Source organism: Trachinotus anak, unplaced genomic scaffold (genome assembly GCF_046630095.1).
Source record: "Trachinotus anak isolate AG129_WGS33_773 ecotype Australia unplaced genomic scaffold, CSIRO_AGI_Tana_v1 ptg000003l, whole genome shotgun sequence".
Classification (NCBI taxonomy): Eukaryota; Metazoa; Chordata; class Actinopteri; order Carangiformes; family Carangidae; genus Trachinotus; species Trachinotus anak.
The window spans coordinates 17,881,032-17,901,401 of NW_027273854.1; the positions used below are offsets into that span (position 1 = coordinate 17,881,032).

General features: G+C 39.5%; 3 protein-coding genes and 2 long non-coding RNA genes across 5 annotated transcripts; 4 read left to right on the forward strand and 1 right to left on the reverse strand.

Moving 5' to 3' along the window:
• Window positions 1–2,034: 2,034 nt before the first annotated feature.
• On the reverse strand, window positions 2,035–6,384 carry LOC139618374 (uncharacterized). Its single transcript, XR_011689721.1, has 3 exons — window positions 6,250–6,384; window positions 6,037–6,095; window positions 2,035–5,701 (listed from the first exon to the last, which is right to left on the reverse strand). It is a non-coding gene; the product is annotated as an uncharacterized lncRNA (long non-coding RNA).
• LOC139618371 (3-mercaptopyruvate sulfurtransferase-like) lies at window positions 2,089–4,954 on the forward strand. Its single transcript, XM_071474243.1, has 2 exons — window positions 2,089–2,716; window positions 4,047–4,954. The coding sequence occupies exons 1-2, from the start codon at window positions 2,140–2,142 to the stop codon at window positions 4,370–4,372; spliced, it is 903 nt and encodes a 300-aa protein (XP_071330344.1). The 5' UTR covers window positions 2,089–2,139; the 3' UTR covers window positions 4,373–4,954.
• Window positions 5,040–7,057, forward strand: LOC139618372 (3-mercaptopyruvate sulfurtransferase-like). The gene is made up of 2 exons (XM_071474244.1): window positions 5,040–5,645; window positions 6,271–7,057. The coding sequence occupies exons 1-2, from the start codon at window positions 5,057–5,059 to the stop codon at window positions 6,567–6,569; spliced, it is 888 nt and encodes a 295-aa protein (XP_071330345.1). The 5' UTR covers window positions 5,040–5,056; the 3' UTR covers window positions 6,570–7,057.
• Window positions 7,058–8,873: 1,816 nt separating this feature from the next.
• LOC139618373 (SUMO-conjugating enzyme UBC9-like) lies at window positions 8,874–14,216 on the forward strand. The gene is made up of 7 exons (XM_071474245.1): window positions 8,874–9,192; window positions 9,479–9,564; window positions 9,732–9,815; window positions 11,197–11,269; window positions 11,950–12,059; window positions 12,323–12,402; window positions 12,825–14,216. The coding sequence occupies exons 2-7, from the start codon at window positions 9,499–9,501 to the stop codon at window positions 12,886–12,888; spliced, it is 477 nt and encodes a 158-aa protein (XP_071330346.1). The 5' UTR covers window positions 8,874–9,192; window positions 9,479–9,498; the 3' UTR covers window positions 12,889–14,216.
• A 1,191-nt stretch (window positions 14,217–15,407) lies between these two features.
• LOC139608888 (uncharacterized) lies at window positions 15,408–17,790 on the forward strand. The gene is made up of 3 exons (XR_011685109.1): window positions 15,408–15,623; window positions 16,829–16,939; window positions 17,072–17,790. It is a non-coding gene; the product is annotated as an uncharacterized lncRNA (long non-coding RNA).
• The last annotated feature ends 2,580 nt before the right edge of the window (window positions 17,791–20,370 follow it).

A 20,370-nucleotide genomic window follows, 5' to 3' on the forward strand; every position in this document is an offset into this window, starting at 1 on the left:
AGTATTATACATTTGAGCTGCATCAATTAGATGATGAATTGATTAGTTGTGCAGTTAATTGTCAAAAAATGAATCAGAGTTTGTTTGTTATCCTATTTTTAATTACCATGGGAAAAATCAGCTTAAAAGAATAATTTTAAGGTTTAGACTGTTGGGTAGAAAAACGTGATGGATTATAAATTTAATTTTGCCTTGAAAAAAATGTTGCAAGTAGTTCATAAAGTTGTCGAATATGATCACTCATTACAGAGCTTAAATCCAATTAATCAGTGATATCAGTGAAGTTTCTGGTGAAACTGAAAGGACTTCTGTACTCACACCAGCCTCAGGACTGACCAGTAACTTTTAGGTTTTCCTCAAATGAAACCATGTCCCTAATCTTTCTGATATCACAAAGGTCAATGGTCAATGTGAATTCATTACAACAGAATCATAACCACTAAATAACAGAGGCAACTATTCAGCGAGTTCTTTACAGCCTCTTCTGCCAGAAAGTAGAATAGGACACAACCAGACTGCTCACATGTTGATTTGATTGTCTTGGTGGGGTTACAAGCAAACATGACAACCGTTTTTCTCACGAGGACCAGGGCTGTTGATATAGTGACAAACAGCAACATAGACCAACTTGTTTGTTTGCTTCATTTGAAGGACACCAGCACTCCGCTGGGACTCATAGTAGTAATAAGTAATACATTGAAACCAAGACTTTTACTTGTACTGGAGTATTTGTACAGTTGGAGGTTGTCACTTTTACTTAAGTGAAGGATCAGACTTCTTATTCCACCACTGACAGACAGTGGCCAAGTATATAATGTCATTTTACTAAAATATAAAAATTACAACCCAGAGCAGCACTCCCCTTGGGTTAACACGATGGCCAGAAACGAATTAACTTGGTCTGCTATAATTCAGTATGCCTGGAAGTGACCTAATAGCTAAATGGTTTGATAAACACCACGTGAGCACAAATTCCCTTGGCAGCCAGTTTCCAGGTCACCTTCCAGACGGCTGGACCATTTGCTGCATGTCATTCCCCTACTCTCTCCGTCCTGCACTTCCTGTCTGCCTCCTAACATTACACTGTAGGTGTTCACTGGAACACACACAGCAACTTTGATTTGTCTGAACAGCATATCTGCAGTAAACCAGAATCTTAATTATGTATGTCATTTAATCTGCTTTGTCCACAGCCATGAATCAATGTGGAGCAAAGACCGCAGCAGTATACGAACAGCAGTAAAGGTCATATGTGCTGTAATAAGTGTCTGCTGCTCTAACAGACAGACAGTACTGCCACTGTCAACGAATGGAAGAGATGTCCGATGTTGCCTTTTATTTGCTCAGCCTACTCAGCTTCTATTTGATATGTGTTATAACATAAACTGTATGACATATTATAAACTGTATTGCTTTAATTTAACCAACATATTCAGTTCATTGTGTCTACATTTCATTTGCGTTTATTAACATAACATTCCACAAACATTCATCTGTCTGTGTCTGCTATTTAGCTCCATATGACTCAAAAGGTTTGATAAATTTGTCCAAGTTTTCATTCTCAACCACAACAACAGCTGTGCTGGTGGCGCTAAAACTAACTATGGAGAGGCATGGACGTCCTATAGTACCACCAAGAATCTGTAGCTTAAATCTACCACAACACAAAGACCAACATGTATGTATGTATGTGGGGTTTATATCATATTAAAACCCCATATATTATATTTTATATTATATTAAATATTTTGGAGTTTCACACTGAGATTTGATGATTCCGTTTTCTGATGTTTTAAAGATCAAGCGATTAATAGTTTGAAGAAGAAAAACAATATCCAGGTCAAGATTGAGACTTAGGCAACATGACTAAACAGCACGCCTTTTGAAATAATATAAAATATCATATCATACAGGTTGTGTACATACATGAAAAAATATTACATCCTGTAAAGCGTTTGTTTACTTTTTAACTGATTTCATGCAACTTGTTTATTTGATTTTTTTTTTTTTTTTTTTGGATGTAGCCGCACTTCATACCAGCAGGTGGAGATATTGCACCAATTACTTTGCCAGCCACTAAAAGGCATCAGGTAAAATGGGCAGAGGTCGGGGACAGTGTTTCTTCACCCCGGTGTAACCATGGGAGTACAGACTCTTGTCTCTGCTAAATGTCTGGCTGACATGGTCAAACGGAATCTTGCCGGCCTGCGGGTCCTGGACACGTCCTGGTACCTGCCGATGATGAACCGAGACGGCAGGAAGGAGTTCTTCCTATCTCACATCCCAGGAGCGGCTTTTTTCGACATCGACCAGTGCTCGGACAGGACCTCAAAGTTTGACCACATGCTGCCAACGGAGCAGGTTTTTGCAGACTACGTTGGGAATCTGGGCATCGGGAATGACAGCCGTGTGGTTGTGTACGACGCCAGTGACTTCGGGGCATTTTCCTGCACCAGGGTTTGGTGGATGTTCAGGCTGTTTGGCCACCCTGAGGTGTCGGTGCTGAACGGGGGTTTCAGGAACTGGGTCAGAGAGGGCCACCCAGTCACAGGCACCTTCAGCAAGCCCGAACCCGCTCACTTCACCGCCACTGTCAACCAATCCTGGGTCAAGTCATTTGAGGACATGACAGACAACATAACAACTCAGGGTTTCCAGGTGGTGGATGTGAGACCCTACGAAAGGTTCCGTGGAAAAGAGCCAGAACCAAGAGAGGGTGCATCTAATTTTATATTCACGCAGATCTTTAAAATAACCAAACTTATTAATCTAGAAGTTTTTTTGTTAACTATTATGAATCCATTAACTCACTCATTCACATTGCTTATGAGATTTACCAAGCAGCCATTTAGCTGTGACTCCAAAGTTAAGAACCTATTTCACGATCATTTTCTGTTACTTTGTCTGTCCCCTGCACAAATGACATTGTACAAGAGCTGGACACAGAGGAGTCCTGTTTATACCAATTAGCCGAACGTGTCAGTTTTTGTAGAGGCCGAAAGTTTTCAAGACAAAACAAGACAACACACAGAGGCACAGAGAGGTCTGAGAGCTGCCTGGGTGGCTGCTGCTAAACTGTGCAGTGCAACAAGGGGTCCGTAAGTCAGAGCAATACCTAGTGCTAAACACAACAAAACTGCACCATGCCAAAGACGTTGGTCACAAACGCTTAACACGTTGACTTAAGACATTTAACAGGATATAGCAAGAGCAAAACTAGAAGGGCGCTCAGAAACCACAGACCTCTGCCAAGGCCAGTGTCGAGCACATACACCAGACCTCAGAGAAAAAAATGTAGTTTCAGAGTAAATGATCAGGATCTGCCCCAAAGGTTTATAACAGCTTCTTCTTCCAGTGCAAATCAGTGGAGTTCTTTTTTGTGTAATCCTGCTGAAAAGACAAACAGAAAAGGCTGAAAATATAACCTACTTGGCAAAGGAATAACAGAGTTTAAGCAAATGATCTGAGCGGCTCAAAGGTAATATTTACTGAATTCCGTCATATTGTAACGAGTGCTTACACAATCAACTGGACAGCAGTTTTGTCACTTCAGCAGTAACCAGTCAGTAAACCAGGTATGATGTTAATTCAATTTAAATAAAACTTGGTTTGAAAAGTGTTTTTCGAAAAACTTTGAATAGTTATTTCAAAATAAGCAACGATCATTTTAAATTCTGAGGTAAAAAAATTATTATTTTTGTTATACAATCAAAACCTTAGCTGATCTGCTCCATCAGGACTATGTGGGTGTGGTTTGAGATTTGACTGACAGTCCCCTGGTTACACAAGCAAACAGCCTCACAACTGTGATCAGATTCTGGCTCAGATACTGCTGAATCAAGCTACATCAGCGAGACGAGCGCAGACAGAAGCTGAAATCAGCTACAGATATTTCTGTCGCTCATAATAAGAAGCTGATTGAGATGATAGGTTTTTAGGCCCGTCAATATATGTGTATACTTTCTACCTATATATACCACACTATCCTTCTGCACTGTGCTACAAATGTGTGCAGAGAGGTTAAATAATTTGTCATTGTCTCTCAGGGGTCCGGCCGGGCCACATCCCCGGCTCCAAGTGCATGCCGTTCTTCAGGTTTCTGGATGACCAGGGCATGATGCTGCCCACAGAGGAGCTGAAGAAGTTCTTTGAGAAGTCACAGGTGGACTTGAGCAAGCCCCTCTGTGGCTCCTGTGGCTCTGGTGTGACCGCCTGCCACATGGTGCTGGCTGCCCACCTGTGTGGCGCCCCGGGGGCATCTGTGTATGATGGATCCTGGTATGAGTGGTTCACCAAGGCTCCTCCCGAGCATATTGTGTCCGAGGTCGAAAGCTCGAAGTTGTGGAAAAAAAAAAAAACAACTTTCCTTTGATTGACTGATTGATTTCCTGAGATCATTGATTCACCACATTTGAACCTCAATGAAACCTTTTAACCGCAGAAACGAGCATAGATGTTTAAACCAGCAGTGTCTGGATGCTTGGTAGACGATTTGAATGTGAAAACAACACAGATGTAGGTCTGAGACTTTTTTCTATCATTTTATATTTATATAATTTCATATTTGTGTCAGTTTTTTTCTTTTATCAAAGTTCTTCCTGTTTTTCACTCTGGTTCTCTCCAGGAGCGTTACCGCTATTATTTTATAAGAATAACTGTATATTCTGAGCAGTTTTCTAGCTGTGAGATGATAGCTCTACTGAAACGATCCTTCTGCTGTCCTTTGAAGAAATGTTTTGATATGGCACGGCCTGCTGGTGCTTTAGGGGATGTGAACTTTTAAAAGATGTGGCTTGGTTGAACTTGTTAGTCCTGTTTTATGCAACTCCTGTGTGTTATAAAACACCATGGTGGCTGAACAAATGAGCTTCAATGATGATTTAAATTAAATGTTGTCTTTTTTTTTTTAATGTTCACAATCGTTTCCTAATAAAAACACTTAAGTGCCATAAGATTGGTGCTTCGTTGTTGCACTTATTGAACGAGTTAAGCTCGGCTCTCCGGGTCGAGCACAGTTTCCCTCTAGCGGACGGGGCTGGCTCTCCAGTGCATCGTCATGGCGGCGCAGACCCGAGCCCTGGTGTCAGGGCAGTGGCTGGCAGATGCCGTTAGAAACAACCTCATCGGTCCGAGGCTGCGTGTGCTCGACACATCATGGTACCTGCCGAAGCTGAAACGGGACCCGAAAGCGGAGTTCGTGCAGAAGCACATACCGGGCTCCTCGTTCTTTGACATAGACGAGTGCTGTGACAGGAGCTCCCCGTTTGATCACATGCTGCCAACTTCCAGCCACTTCTCGCAGTATGTGGGGGGTCTGGGCATCGGGAGCGACACCCACGTAGTCGTGTACGACACCAGCGACTTCGGGTCGTTCAGCGCCCCCCGGGTGTGGTGGATGTTCCGGCTGTTCGGACACAGCCTGGTGTCGGTGCTGGACGGCGGTATGAGGAGCTGGCAGGCGGACGGTTATCCGCTGACGGCTGAGCGCTCCACGCCGGAGCGCAGGGACTTCCAGGCCACTTTGAATGAGTCGTGGGTGAAGAGCTATGAGGACGTGCTGGAGAACATCAGGACCGGGCGGGTCCAGATTGTGGACGCCAGGTCTGCTGGCAGGTTCAGGGGCACTGAGCCGGAGCCCAGAGAGGGTGAGAAGGATGAGTGGGCTGCCACTTTCTGAACAGACATCATCATAATGTTGTTTCTAAAAAAAGATATTTTCTTGAGCAAAAAAACATGTAATAAGTACTCCTTTAAAAAAAATGTTGGCTGTTGAATGAGAAAATAAAATGTAATTGTGAACATTTATTGCTTTTGCAAGTAATTAAGGAAAAATATGAATTTCCAGTTACAGCTACAGAATACACATAATTGCTTTTCATCATGTGTAGGCTATGTCAAGAGTGAATATAATTTCATGTTATTTTATGGTCTTATTGTTAATGAAGATAACTAATAGATCTAATGTAAAAATACATATTTTTTATTTATTTTCAAACTTGTATTTGGTAAAAGTTTCTTTACTCAAGGACCACTTACTAGATTTCTTCCTTTGCTTTCAGCCATATTTCATGACCTTCATCAGTGAATATAGTTTCCTGGAGATGGGTTAGTTATCATCAGTCATGAATAAGTAAAGCATCCCATGTCAGCCACATCTCAAGAAAAAAGTAAATGAACATTGAGTAGAAAAAAAACAACTTTTGGTCAAACCTAATGATGTTACTGTTACATTTTCATAATATTCCTCACCCCTCTATCTCACCCACACAGACACGCTGCCAGGCCACTTCCCCGGTGCAGTCAACATGCCATTCACTTCTTTCATGGACACCTCTGGAAAGGAGCTGAGCACTGAGGGCCTGTCCAAGCTGTTCAGGGAGGCAGGGGTGGATCTGGAGCGACCGCTGTGGGCCACCTGTGGCTCCGGTGTCACAGCATGTCATGTCGTCCTGGCTGCTCACCTGCTTGGCCACCCAGGGGTGTGTGTTTATGACGGCTCCTGGTCTGAATGGTTTAAAAGGGCATGTCCGGAGCACATCATCTCAGAGGGAGATGGAAAGAAGGTGTGAGCAAACAAAAGAGGAGAGGCAGTGGACCACTACAAAACAAGGATGTGATCTCACTTTTCCAAGGGAAAGCTGTGTTTGCTGCCAGTGAGAGTGAGGAGGTACTATATGCTGTAGAAGGCTGTGTATGGTGAGCTTGTTATGTAACCTTATTACTAACATAACAGATGCAAGTTGCACCAGCTGTGAGAAACCTTTTATGAAAACCTCCATTACATTATGCAAATGATTAAAATTTTCATTACAGGGAAGTTGCATCATCTAGAATAATGTGCAACTCTCCTAAAATAACATGATAGGTTTCATTTGTTTGTAGAATAATCAAAGATATTTTTGAAAAGATGCCACTATTGTTGCGCAATTTTGGGTTTATCTGCCAAGTAATGTGTTAAAACAGCAGAGATCTGATTTTAGTGCACTTTGTTAATAGGAGGATAACATGTGCATATACTGTATTCTTTTATAAATGTTATAATAAATGGATGCTTGAGGTTCTTGTTTTTTATACCACAAACAGGTTGGCTGCCATACTCCCTCTTTTTTCTCTTTTTTGTATTGATCTAGCTCCTGCATGGAGGAATAACTCCTGTATTGAGTGACTAGAATAGTAAATATTTAACTCTGCTGGAAGGCTGTAGAAAATAGCAGGACAAAATTCTGCAGATGGAAGAAATGTTGATCAACCAGGTTTCTCCCATGGGAGTCAGTCTCAAGTTGATTTTGATGCAAGTCTAAATGTTTTGCGATTGTATTTTCACTTCATAACATTCTTAAATGTTGCAAAGTTACATGTAACATAATTACCTGTGAATTAAAAAAGCATTGAAGCAGATAAAACGTCCACACAAACAGTGCAGCTTTTGCTGAGACGCCATATAAAAATTTGGGATGCTGACGCTGAGGAAATCAAAACCAGTTCAGTCCTGTTCCTGTGCTGGATTCGAGGTGTCTGGCAAGATGCCCGATTTCCAAGACAAAGTTTACGTGTTTTAACTTTTGTTCAGCTGTGATAAAACAATGCACAACTATTCTATTTCCTGCGTTTGTACTGATACGAGCACTAATGTGTGCTAATGGGACAAAGAATTTATTAATTACTAAGCAGGGGTCCCATTTTGAGTGTGGCTTAGAAAACTGCTTTGGGAGCTGTGCACTTATTCCCACCTGCATCATCCTCTTTTATTATAAGCTATAATGACACTGCCATATATAAACTGTCAAGTACAGAGAATAATTAGTTATATTAGTCATTGTTTGTGATGTCAGCTGTTGCTATGTTCCACTGTGGTAAAGAGAAGAAAGCAGAGACCTGGATGAAAGACCATTATGACTGGGCAGAAGAGAACGAACAACTCATTTTGAACAGTTCTTCTGGAACTGAGATTCTGCCTGCTGTATCTGCAGTGGTATATACAGCTTCACATAAATCAAACCTCCCCACATTGTGACAGACAGCAGTTTCATTAATTTCGGTTTGGCTTCTGACCATCACCCATGGACACACAAGTCACGTGATCATTTGGATAATGTGATAATGTATACTGTCAATAATCCCAACAATCACCATATCCAATTTTGCTTAAATCGTTCCATTATATGAGCTCATGAACAGGGCAAACTTTGCACAACAGTAGTAGCTACTGAATAGTGGAGGTGCTACTTTAGCCTGTAGGTTGGCCTACAACATGAGCAGGCAAGGTGTTTAGCAAAGATAGGACTGCAGTATTTAATTAGGTCTTATAAGAAAGTTGTTTTCATTTTATTTTTTTCTGAATCCCATATTAAACACAATGGCAGGCCACACCATTCAAATATTACAAACAAGTAAAGCTCATTTTGCTAACAAGATTTTAAGGGAAGAAATATATTTAAGGCCAAAAAGAAAAGATAAGAATACATTTTTCACGACATAGACACTGAAGTTTACCTGACTTTAAAATGTAATGGTAATAACAGATCACAGTCCTGTAGACTTAAATCACATTTAATTACCACACATGCATAATGCCCATATTACTTACACAAATGTGATATATACCAGACAGGTTGATGTGAAAGAGCTAAATAAATAAATAAATAAATAAACAATAATAATGATAACAACAACAACAACAATAATAATAATAATAATAATAAACAAATTGTAAAAAGCGGGATTGAAAGTTGACGCATTTGGAGGACATGATACAAAAAGATTGCATCACCCAAAATCCTGAACTTCTCCTGAACAAGAATGCCACAACAAAGATGGCCGACCGTCTCTGACGCATGTCAGTCGGATGTCCCGTAAACTGCCTGAAGGTCCTAAAGAAATAAACAAATTGGGGTCCTTTTTGGCGATAGGCTAGCTGCCGAAACGATACTACGAGTCACATTGTTTTACACAACTGTGGTAAATTGTCAAAAAATAACACAAATATATTTCGAGAAGTGTGCTTGAGGAATGTTGATAAAGTAGTAGCTTCAACCGGTTTGGTCATTGACGCCCTAACTGGCCCAGTAGTTTTGTCTTTGAGCGTCGAAGGGTGTGTTTTGTCGGCCGTAACGTTAACGTTAGCGCTAGCGAAGCAAACAAGCTAATCCTCAAACCGACGAAATTCTGATACTTAGCCAAATAAAATCAGAGGTAAGTTGAACTAAAAGACTGTTGTTTAACATTGAAACTAGTGTGAGTTAGTTTTTGGTAGGGTACGGTTCGCTATGGTTGTATATTATGTCTGGTACGGTGGATTGTTGACGCTAAATGAACCGTGTCCTTTCTACTGGAATCAAATAATGTCCGTTTTTGCGGTGTTGAGTAGTAAATTGTCAACACGTATTATGTTTTTCAGAAGAAACAATCGCGGGCATTTCACTAGATTGTTGACAGCTTGATTTGAATAATTAATTTGTTTTGGGTTGTTTTTCCACAGGGAGGCGTTGATGAGCAACAATGTCTGGCATCGCTCTTAGCAGACTGTCCCAGGAGCGCAAGGCCTGGAGAAAAGACCACCCATTTGTAAGGAGCTGCGTGTTGATCATTATGTAGTATCAACATTTTGTCACCCGTTTCTTAGATAGATTCATAGATTTATTTTCTAATTACTAGTGCAAAGTAGATAACCATGCAGTCAAGCAGGACGGAGGTTGCCCACTGATGTTATGTGTCTCTTATAAATCATGTAGGGTTTTGTTGCTGTGCCTACGAAGAATCCTGATGGGACCATGAATCTGATGAACTGGGAGTGTGCCATTCCAGGGAAGAAAGGAGTAGGTTACCCTGTAGTGTAGAGTGAGCCACAGTCGGCCCACTTGCACAATAGAGTGGAGCAGCTGTTTTTATGTTTGTTTGTCTTCTTCATGTGGCCAGCAATAGATAATTTGAATACATCTTTGACATTCAAACTATAATCCTCAGTCAAGAACTTTTTACTCTACCACCGTTAACGCTCTCATCCACAATTTCCTTAGTAGTATTCACGTTTACTGTAAAGGGAGATTATTACGGGACAATCCTTGATACATGTATAGGTAATTTTGTATTTTACACAACATCCTACAGCCCATTCTTTAATATTTGTGTCATGCATTTGTAAAGATGACCAGACCCAGTGGGGTTGAATGTAACTATGTATGTTTACTCAAGTACAGTAGTTAAGTGCAATTCTGAGGTCCTGTACTTGAGTAATTCCAATGTATGCAATGTTATACTAATACTCCACCACATTTCAGAGGCAAATCTTACTTTTTTATTGAAATACTTATATTTGACAATTGTAGTTACAAGTTACTGTGCAGATTCAAATTGTTAATACAAAATGTAAACCTACTAATAACTTATGATGTATTAATATAGATTAATCTACCAATACTGAGTATGTTTTGCAGAGTTGTTTTGATACCAATATTTGGAAATGTTTTGATACTGCCTAAAGTACTGGATCAGGTATTGGTGAGTATGCAGGGCTATGCACCCAATATGTTGAACTGGAAAGCTCCACCAGAAAAAGTCAATGTGTACAGGGCTTTAGTCTTGAGTGGTGGTACTAGTGTTATCTTAACTAGTGTAGGAATTATTATTTATTCCTATATTTATTTTTTTTATGATTTACACTCAAATTAGAATAAAATAAATACTCTGAGGCATTCATGTATCTGTTCATGTTTCACAAAGGGCTTTATGTGAGTCATGCCATACAACAATGATAGAAACCATATCACATCCATGCAAGGCATCAATATACAGCTGTTATCATTTATTTATCTATTTATTTTTATACAATGGTATTGGATTGTTATTTTTTTATATTGTCCAATACCCAAGTTCAGGTATTGGAATCACTATTGGGGAGGAAAAATGGTACTGGAACATCTCTAATGTTTTGACGCCAATACTTACATACTTTTACTATTTTAATACTGTGGTATTGATACCTTTTCTTTATTAAGTGCATTTATTCTGAAGTGCAATAACTGTTACATAATGTCCGCATATTTGTTTTGCTGTGGCTCCACACTAAAATATGCCAGTGTTTTGAAGATCATTCATTTTTTGTTACTTTAGATTAACCCTTTGTTTTTGTCAAATATCCCTTTGTTTTTCCTCAGTGAGTTCACTAAAGTAGTTGTTATGTATTTATTCTTCCATTAGACCTTGTGGGAGGGAGGACTCTACAAACTCAGAATGCTGTTCAAAGATGACTACCCTTCCTCACCACCCAAATGTGAGTATGGTTGTACACTTAGTACATAGTTTCATTTTATGTTGAAGTTCAGAAATTTACATGCAGCTGTCTATTCAAAATAAAAGAGGAAGAGTTTTGGCAACATAGTCATTAAACCAGGTTTAGCCACCACCTTGTGTAAACAGCAAACCCTGAGTACAAGATGAGTTTCTTTTTGTGATGGTGAAAAAAGTTTCATATGCAAGTAAAATCTAGACTAATGTCATTTGCTTTACTCCAGGGGTCTGACTGACAATTCCTTGGTGTAGTGGTGCCATTAGGTTAAAAAAACACATATTGTGTATTGCAAGCTTAAGTAGAGTAGAGTAGGACGGTACATTTCATTCTCCAATGAAAACTTTGTTACTGAGCTTAGCCTGTAGTACATAAGCACTCCTGTTAGTAAAGGGTAGTGATATTGAGCTCAGCAGCTGAACAAAGACAGTATCAGTTGATCAGTGATGTCAGCAGTAAAGGTGTGAGGAAAATTGCACAATTTGTCACAGAAAGATTTACGAAATGTCACAGATCCTCTTGTGTTTTATAGATATTGAATGAAAAACTTATGGTAGTGATGGTTTTCTTTAACAACTACATTGTACTGCTATCTTTAATATTACTATATCAGTTTTGCTTCAAGCTTTAAAATTCTCACTTTCTTTTCAATGATTTCCACTCAGGCAAATTTGAGCCACCAATATTCCACCCAAATGTCTACCCATCAGGCACTGTGTGTCTGTCCATCCTGGAGGAGGACAAAGACTGGAGGCCAGCCATCACCATCAAACAGGTCAGAACACCCTCATAGTCACTGTCATCAACAGTGGAGTTGGTTGGTTTACTAATCTATCATTAGGTTATTTCTGATTTTGGTCATTTGCTTTGTGAGTATAAACCTTTCATCGCACAATTCAGTAAATGAATGTAAAATACTTGGTGTTGTGTGTATCAAGCAGGAGTTAACTGCCATGAATCCAAAGCTAGTGGGCTTTAAATCAATCAACGATGACACTTATTGGACTCTGACTGGGTGATTATTGACTGTGTTTTCAGATCCTGTTGGGTATCCAGGAGCTGCTGAATGAGCCTAACATTCAAGACCCAGCACAAGCAGAGGCCTACACAATTTATTGGTAAGTGTATCTGCCCTGACCAGCATGCAAATGAAGCCTGAATGAATTGTTTTTTTATTCAGCAATATCATTTCAAAACAGCTGAGCTGAAATGTCAGCTCTTTTTTCATTTCTGCATTTGCAGTTTTTATTTGTATTGTGCCCTTGCTGCGAGCTACAAGTGGAATTTTTTGCACAAAGTAAAGGCCTATATTTTAAAGTCGTGAACTGTCAGGACAGTATTCATTTTCTAAGATATCTCAGATGTTAGATGTTTAGAAACCAAAGGTAAGCCATAACAAGAAAGAAGGAAGAATTGTTTCCAGTTCTTTCACCACTTTATACACTGATGTGATATCTGTAAGAATGAAATCCTAAGGAAATTTATGAGTAATGTTAGCAGGGTTTAAAATATGTTTCTCTCTCTAATTTTTGTCTTTCAGTCAGAACAGGATGGACTATGAGAAGCGAGTAAGGGCACAGGCCAAGAAGTTTGCCCCCACATAGAGAGGAGTGCTGGCCTCTATCCTGCCAGAGCAGCCTGAACTGGTAGAGGTTACAAACAGGAGGCAGGTGGCACCTGAAGGACCACTCCAATAAGAATCCAGTTTTGAGTATTATTATACTATTACACAGATGACAAGTGAGCCTGTTTTCTTTCTTTCTTTCTTTCTTTTTTAAACAACAAAAGATCACAATTTTACTGTCTTCAAGAAATATTTATGCATTTTAATGCATAGCTGATGATCCTAGCTGTCAACATGACCTTTGCTCTTTGTAACTCCTGTATAATCCATATCTCCAGTTTTGTCATGAGTGCTGCTAAGATCACCCATGCCTCCATTAATTCTGTAAATCATGCTAATGTATGGACAGCGCTGTAGAAATAAGATTTCATGTCAAAACCACTCTCTGTGTAATGTTGGTCGGTTGTGGCAGAGGAACGGTGTTTGCTTATTCGTAACCTTCCAGTTTTTATCAAACCATCAAACCCCAGAAATGTTGTAGATAGTGTTTGATGATTATGGGCGTAAATTGGGGCAAAGCAGTCAGAAGCACAATGGAAGTGACTGCTTTCTTTGTGCTCATGATCCCCTCTTTCATTCCTATCACACCATCACATCAGAGTCAAAAAAAAAAGATATCAACAGAACAATACGTCAAATTCAAGTAAAAGACAATACTGCCACTTACAAGCTAAACCACAGCAGTTATGTTGGTAGGAAGTGGTTCACTGTCCACGTCAGAGGAGGGTAGAGTCACAGATTTTTCCTCTATCATTCATCTTTTATTGTAAAACTAAGATAAACTTAGTGTAAAGATTATTTTTGTGAATCCAACCGGGAGTGAAACCATTTGTCTGTTACAGTGATGAACTTCAGTCACATTCAACATCGGTGTGTGTCCTCTGCTTCCCAACTTTAAGATTGTTAGAGGAGAAGTTACATAGTAAAAGTAATAAGAACTGTTGGTGTGTGTGTGTTTTGGCTCAATTCATTCAGTCATTTTATCCCACATTTCGTATAAAATTAATATCAACTTCTATAAATCCAAAAGACTTTTAAAGTCCAACAGAAGCTGAACGATCCTCATTGGAATGGCCTCTCAACCAGCAAGGAAGGCAGATGAAAGTGCACTTGAGAGTAAGCGAAAGCCTGAGATTTTTTTGCCTCTAAGTAAATGAGTGCATGTACATAATATAAATAATGAAAAATTGTGGAAGTTATGTTTTATATTGTTTTAGCCAGTTGACATTTGTGTGTGGTATTATAACAGAAAACACAATAAATGGCATAAAATTGTGAAATAAAGTTGAATAAAAGACCTGATAAGTATTTGTTTTTGTCTTTTTTTTGCCGGGAGGGGGGGGGGGGTGTAAAATTGGTGGGAGTTGAAATATGAAGCTTATTTTTATTGTTGTAAATTTACATGTGAGTCATTATCTTGGATTGTTGTCTCGTATAAATATACAACCCCATATCCAAAAAAAAGTTAGGACGCTGTGTAAAATGTCAATAAAAACAGAATGCGATGATTTGCAAATCATGTAAGCCCATATTTAATTGGAAATAGAACAAAGACAACATATGAAATGTTGAAATGCTGAAATTTTATCATTTTATGAAAAATATATTCTCAATTTGAATCTAATGCCAGCAACATGTTTCAAAAAAGTTGGGACTGGGGCAAAAAAAGATTGGAAAAGTTGTGTAATGCTAAAAAAATAAAAAAACAAAACACATGGTTAAATATCTCACAACTAATTAGGTTAATTGGCAACAGGTCAGTAGATGATTGGTTCACCACTCTGAAAGACTGTGTGGGCCAATAGTGTAACAGTTAAAGAATGATATTCCTCAATGTAAAATTACAAAGAATTTCAGCATCTACAGTTCATAATATCATTAAAAGATTCAGAGAATCCAGAGAAATCTCTGTAGGCAAAGACACAAGGCTGAAAACCAACACTGGATGGTCGTGATCTTGGGGTCCTCAGGCAGCACTGCATTAAAAACAGACCCAATTCTATAGTGGAAAACACTGCATGGGCTCAGGATCACTTCTGAAAACCACTGTCTGTGAACAAAGTTTGTTGCTCAATCCACAAATGCAGGTTGAAACTCTATCATGCAAAGAAGAAACCATATCTAAACATGATCCATAAAGCTCATCTAAGATGGTCTGAAATATCATCTGACAAACTGCTCTTCAAAATGTTTCCTTGTCATTGGAGCAATAAGGGGGGGTGCTGAATAATAAACATCAGAATTATGTGTGCGTGTGACACTTTTTTTCTGCAGGCAATGTTAGTATTAAAATGTCTTTTTTTTCCTTTCTTTCTTTTTTTTTTTTTTTTTTTTGGTGAGGTGAAACCTGATGTCATGTTCTCAAGTAAAATTCTTAAGAAATTTAACACCCTCAACACCTTTTGTTTTGCCTCACCCCTCCTGCGGTTTATTATCTAATATGCCCGCAGTTGGCCAAACAGACACCGAGCTGACAAAGGCACAGGTGAGAACCCTACATTGTTTTTTCTCTTTTTTTCTGCTGAATGGTAACAATCCTGTTGTTAGTTATGAATTCCTCTGAACAAAGCTGTGTTGTGTGTAGGTGAGGCCAGTAGAAACCCCTCTGGTGCCGCCTCTGTTACTGCCTCGCTGTGTTGATCCTGGATCAGCCTCCTCGTGTCCCCACAGCTATCACAGCTTGGGGCCACTGTCTCCGCGCCAATATATTTCCAGGTCTGTACACCAACATCCAATCCCAACTTCCTAAGCGTCTGCAGTTGCTGTCATGGATAAAGTGCTTTATTTAATTTCTTCTAGTTGGTGTAAGAAAAAAGACTTCCTCAGGATCAGGATACACAAAGGCTGACCAGGCAGGGAGGAATCATCATTTCTGACCATATTGTTTTTGTGTGATGTCCTAAATTCTATTCAAATTTGTGTTTAAGAAAATTACTGTTGAGCCATGGTCCAATAAAGATGTTTAAAATATGTTTGGATAGTGCTGCTTGCATTCAGCTACAGCCTGGGGAGGTGTGGGCGCGCAGCACAGAGAGGGACTGTTATTATTCAACATGCTGCTCACATGACCGACAGCATTTCAGAGGCAGGGGTCACATGGACATGATGGTATCGTAAATCAAGGGAACCCTGAGTAGCCGAAACACAATCTGTGTTGTCCTGCTGAATAATTGAGCTGCGTGTGAATGTTGCCATGTGCACCGCTGCACACCGCACTGTGTGACGCACACTAACTTAATCTCACTCACTGTGCTCTTTAATGGGAGACCATGAAACCTTTGGAGACAGAAGCACCTCATTATTCCTCTGGCAAATGAAAAGTTAAATTCATCAGCAATAAAAGATATTCTGAGGGGGGTTTTTTTGTAACCACAGCCTTACGTGATCTGTTGTGACCAGTGGTTTGTGGTGGCAAATGTCAATATCAAAACCACGGAGCTATTCATGGGATTTGGCCTCAGATAGTTGTGAAAGTTGGTCAGTTGGCTAGCACTGACATCATCATCTCACAATTGTAATTGATCCCATTGGTTTACGAACACCAACAACAACAACAAGAATGATAATAATTATAATAATAATAATAACAATAATAATATCTTGCAAAACACTGACATTCACGTCAGCCTCAGCGGTGATTTTCTCTTTGATAATTAGCAAATATTGACGTGCCAACTTGTCAAACGAAGGCATTAGCCAGGCAACAAGCTAAACTAAGACAGTCAACATGTTAAGAATTATGCCTGCTACATGTTAACATGCTAGCAGCTTTGTCGTTATGAACATTGCCGATGTTAACGTTCAGCTCAACATGTTGCCATGTCTAAATCCGGCCTCAGAGAGATAACATGGTTGTAAATTCTTAGTCTCTTAATCTCTATCCCACCTTGAATTCAACCTACTGCACCTTCCATCTTTAGGTGCTCCTTTTACATGGAAATCCCTCACCCAGGACTCCTACATCAGCCACCCTGTGACTTCCCGACCCCCAGACCCCCACCTCTGGTTCGGCCACAAGACAGATGAAATGGGTTGGCGCTAGGTCTTCACTCCTGTTCCTCTTTCTATATATATATTTGTTAATAATATACTGTTCAGCTCCGTTTGTTCTGATGGGGTTTTTTTTTTTAACTTATACGTTTCACTGTTTGTATCATCTGCAGTCCAGTGGACAGAGAAAAACATCATGAACCAGAGGCTCAGCAAGGCACTAACGGAAATGGAAAAAAAAAAGGGCACCACAAAATGAGGTCCTGCTTCCTACCCTGAGACCACAACACATGCAGCACCCTTGTGATTCACACTTTTGGTTACTTAGGAATGGCAAAAACAAAGTGTGATCTGCTACCGTATGTATTGTTATGCTTGCTGCTCAACAATAACAAACAAGAGGCCGATTATGTTAAAGATGAAATACCACTAGAAAGATGATTGGTTAGACATAATATATCTGTGATATCCCTTTGGTTTTAGGCTTAACCAAGCTGAAATCATTTTGGTGCTACAGCGTGACAGTGATAATATGCTGCATGTGTCCATAAATATGCTTTAAAAATATCTAAAGGGAATTAAAACTAAAATGATCAGTAAACTTTATTTACTGCATTTCATTAACTCCTAGAGCTGCTTCATTTGTGACCTGAAAATAATGAGTGCTGTCTAAAGTTTAACATACTGAAGTCCCTCCAAATAAAACTAAAGGACCTAAACCTCTGAATGCCAGCAGAAGCTGAAAGGGTTATTTGTAGCTTTGTGTGATGTGTAAAGGCAACAGAATGGAGGCGGTTTAAACAGAAACCACTGAAACTGGCTTTTTGTCACAAGCTGCTGCTTCTCTTGTCAAGTCAGATGTGTATAATGAGTATGTGTAGTAGTGATCTGATCTAATCTGAGAGCTGAGCTGAAGTTGCATACTAGACCATGTAATCCCAGCTGATGTCTTCAGTCAGCACTAATCTGCAGTTAGTGCTGTTTAAACTCATGTCACTCACGTGAAGCTGATGACAGGTGAAGTCTGTTTACAGCAGGTCTCTCTTCATGTCCACCGATGTCACATTATTATTGCTCTTGTTGCACTGTGTTTTCAACCCTGTTAGAGTGTTTGGCTGAAATTTCTTTTCCTCCACTGCTTAAAATGTAGGAGACCACAATCTACTATCATTTTCACACCTAGCCCATAGATACATGTAATTAGCTTAGCATGTGTTCTTTCATTTTCAGCCGTGTAATTTATCCAGTTTTTTTTTTTTTTTTTTTCTTGTTTTTAGCTAATTACCAAATGTTAACAGGCTAACATGCTAAATTAAGATGCTGAACATTAGCACTGCTGTGCAGCCTCAGAGACCTGATAGCATGGCCGTAGATTCTTAGGTTTGTTTCCTTTCCTTCACACAACAGTGGAAGATCTTGCATTGAGCACAGGGACTGTGTGTGAATCATTTTGAAACAGGTTAATATGCAGCCTTGTGCACCAGAATACTCAGGCTTACTCAACTCTGGAATTATATACATATTTAAGAACTTTTGACTTCTGCATTCATTGAATTGATAAACAGTGTTAAATAGAAGCTATGTGTGGTATCTGTTGTCTTCACTATTTTTAAGCAGAAAAAATAGCACTATAGTAATTGTATCAAATTAAACAGTTACGTCATTGGTTTTTATAGAGCTACAGGTTTTGCACTTTGAGTCTATCCTCCCTTGTTATTGTTCTCACCTCTCACCAACTGAGCACCCCCCTCGTCTTTGTGGTCTGTTGATGGAGACTGTTTTCTTGTTGCTGTCTGAGCACAAGCATCACTTATGGTCTTCTTAGCAGCTTCCCGCTTCAGGCACAGCGGACTTTGACCTTTTGACAAGTGCTGTACGCTCTCCTTCCTCTTACACCTCCTCTGCACGCCTCAACCCTTCCTTGCCCCTGTCTCTCCTGTTAGGTGATGCTGACACCTTAAGAATGGCAGGAACTAGCGAGGGGGCTGCATCAGATCACCCTCTGCCCTACTGCAGGCCTGAACACACTCAGACACCCAAACCAGGCCCCTGCTGACTGCTGACTTCAAACATATTATGTTGCAACAGTTGTTGTATGCGTGAATGCTTCGTGGTTTGTAGACCTATATATGCAGCATGGATGCGTGTTACACAACGGTCTTTCATTGAACTTTAAGACTGAGATGAACACTTAGATTTGAGCGCATTTGTGAGACCTGCGTTGATATGATCAATTGTGTTTAGTCTGCCATACTTACTGCACTCACACATTACCATTTGACTACAAAGGTTCAAATGTAACTGGGATAAAATTGATTCACTGCTGTTTACTCTTCATCTGCAACATTTTCATTGCATTTCTATGCATGGAATAATTTTGTAAATTCAAATCTCCAGGCAGAACGCACTTATCATTTCATATGTTGTCATATGTTGTCACGATGAAGTTCCTGGCAAAGCACATTAGGGACTGTATAAGAATTACCTGGAAATATTTGCAACAGAATTTCTCAACTCAGCCCTGATTTCAACCTCAACATATCAATGGAGTGATCATTCTCACACAGCTGAAACTGGACAAGAGAAACACGCCTTTATTTCTTTCTTGATCTAGACTATTTTTTCCCAGTAGATCTCACAGCTGATATAAAAAAAGAAATCTACAAAACATAAAATACAGAAGAAAAAAAATACAGAAAATTAAAGAGACCCTGCCTTTTGCAAGAAAGAAAAAAAATATACAATCATCACCCTGTCATGACACCGCCTCCATAATAATGTTCATATTATCCTTTATCTATAGGAATTTGTCTTGAGGTGTAGCAAACAAGCAACATTTACTAATATAGCACTTTTCACATACACAGGCCCCAAAGTGCTTCATAATAAATAAAATTGAGAAAATTAAATCAAATGAAAGAATTAAAATCACACACATCAAATAAATCTAATGGTAAAACACCAGATAAGATATACAAGAGGAAAACAGATATAGGACAGCAGTTAAATGCATAAAATACCTCATGCTACCTAAATGCCTCTCTGAACCATTAATAAGCAGCAGGTTTTTAGTTGCTTATTAATGGTTAGCAATGGACGGACGGACTTACCGACAATGAGAGGGAATTTTTTGAGGCCTGTGGCTGAAGAAATGAAATGTTCAATGACCTTTGAGTGAGGAACAAGCTGCTGCTTAACTTTCAACCCTCTTTCCTCTTTCCTCTATAGAAGCACTTGAGTAGTATACATATGTGTCTGCAGCGGTTGCGGCTGTAACAGCAGTGGTTTTGACGCTGTACAACTTTTTTCTTGTGTGTTTGTTTGCATCTTAAATAACCCCATGGTTCTAAATCTGGTAGCTTTAGCCTCTTTAATCCTCCCGATCTTCAGTTTAAGCAGAGTTTCACTGACATAAACCACTTCATAGGACAACGTGCAAGTTTCTCTTTATACAACCCACTTTACGTTGTGA

Bases quoted from the DNA above. Each gene is read 5' to 3' on its own strand.
- LOC139618371 (XM_071474243.1), top strand. From the start codon at position 2,140: ATGGGAGTACAGACTCTTGTCTCTGCTAAATGTCTGGCTGACATGGTC. The intron at 2,717-4,046 runs GTGCATCTAATT...ATTGTCTCTCAG, and splicing joins AGAGCCAGAACCAAGAGAGG to GGGTCCGGCCGGGCCACATC.
- LOC139618372 (XM_071474244.1), top strand. From the start codon at position 5,057: ATGGCGGCGCAGACCCGAGCCCTGGTGTCAGGGCAGTGGCTGGCAGAT. The intron at 5,646-6,270 runs GTGAGAAGGATG...TCACCCACACAG, and splicing joins TGAGCCGGAGCCCAGAGAGG to ACACGCTGCCAGGCCACTTC.
- LOC139618373 (XM_071474245.1), top strand. From the start codon at position 9,499: ATGTCTGGCATCGCTCTTAGCAGACTGTCCCAGGAGCGCAAGGCCTGG. The intron at 9,816-11,196 runs GTAGGTTACCCT...TTCTTCCATTAG, and splicing joins CCATTCCAGGGAAGAAAGGA to ACCTTGTGGGAGGGAGGACT. The intron at 12,060-12,322 runs GTCAGAACACCC...CTGTGTTTTCAG, and splicing joins CAGCCATCACCATCAAACAG to ATCCTGTTGGGTATCCAGGA.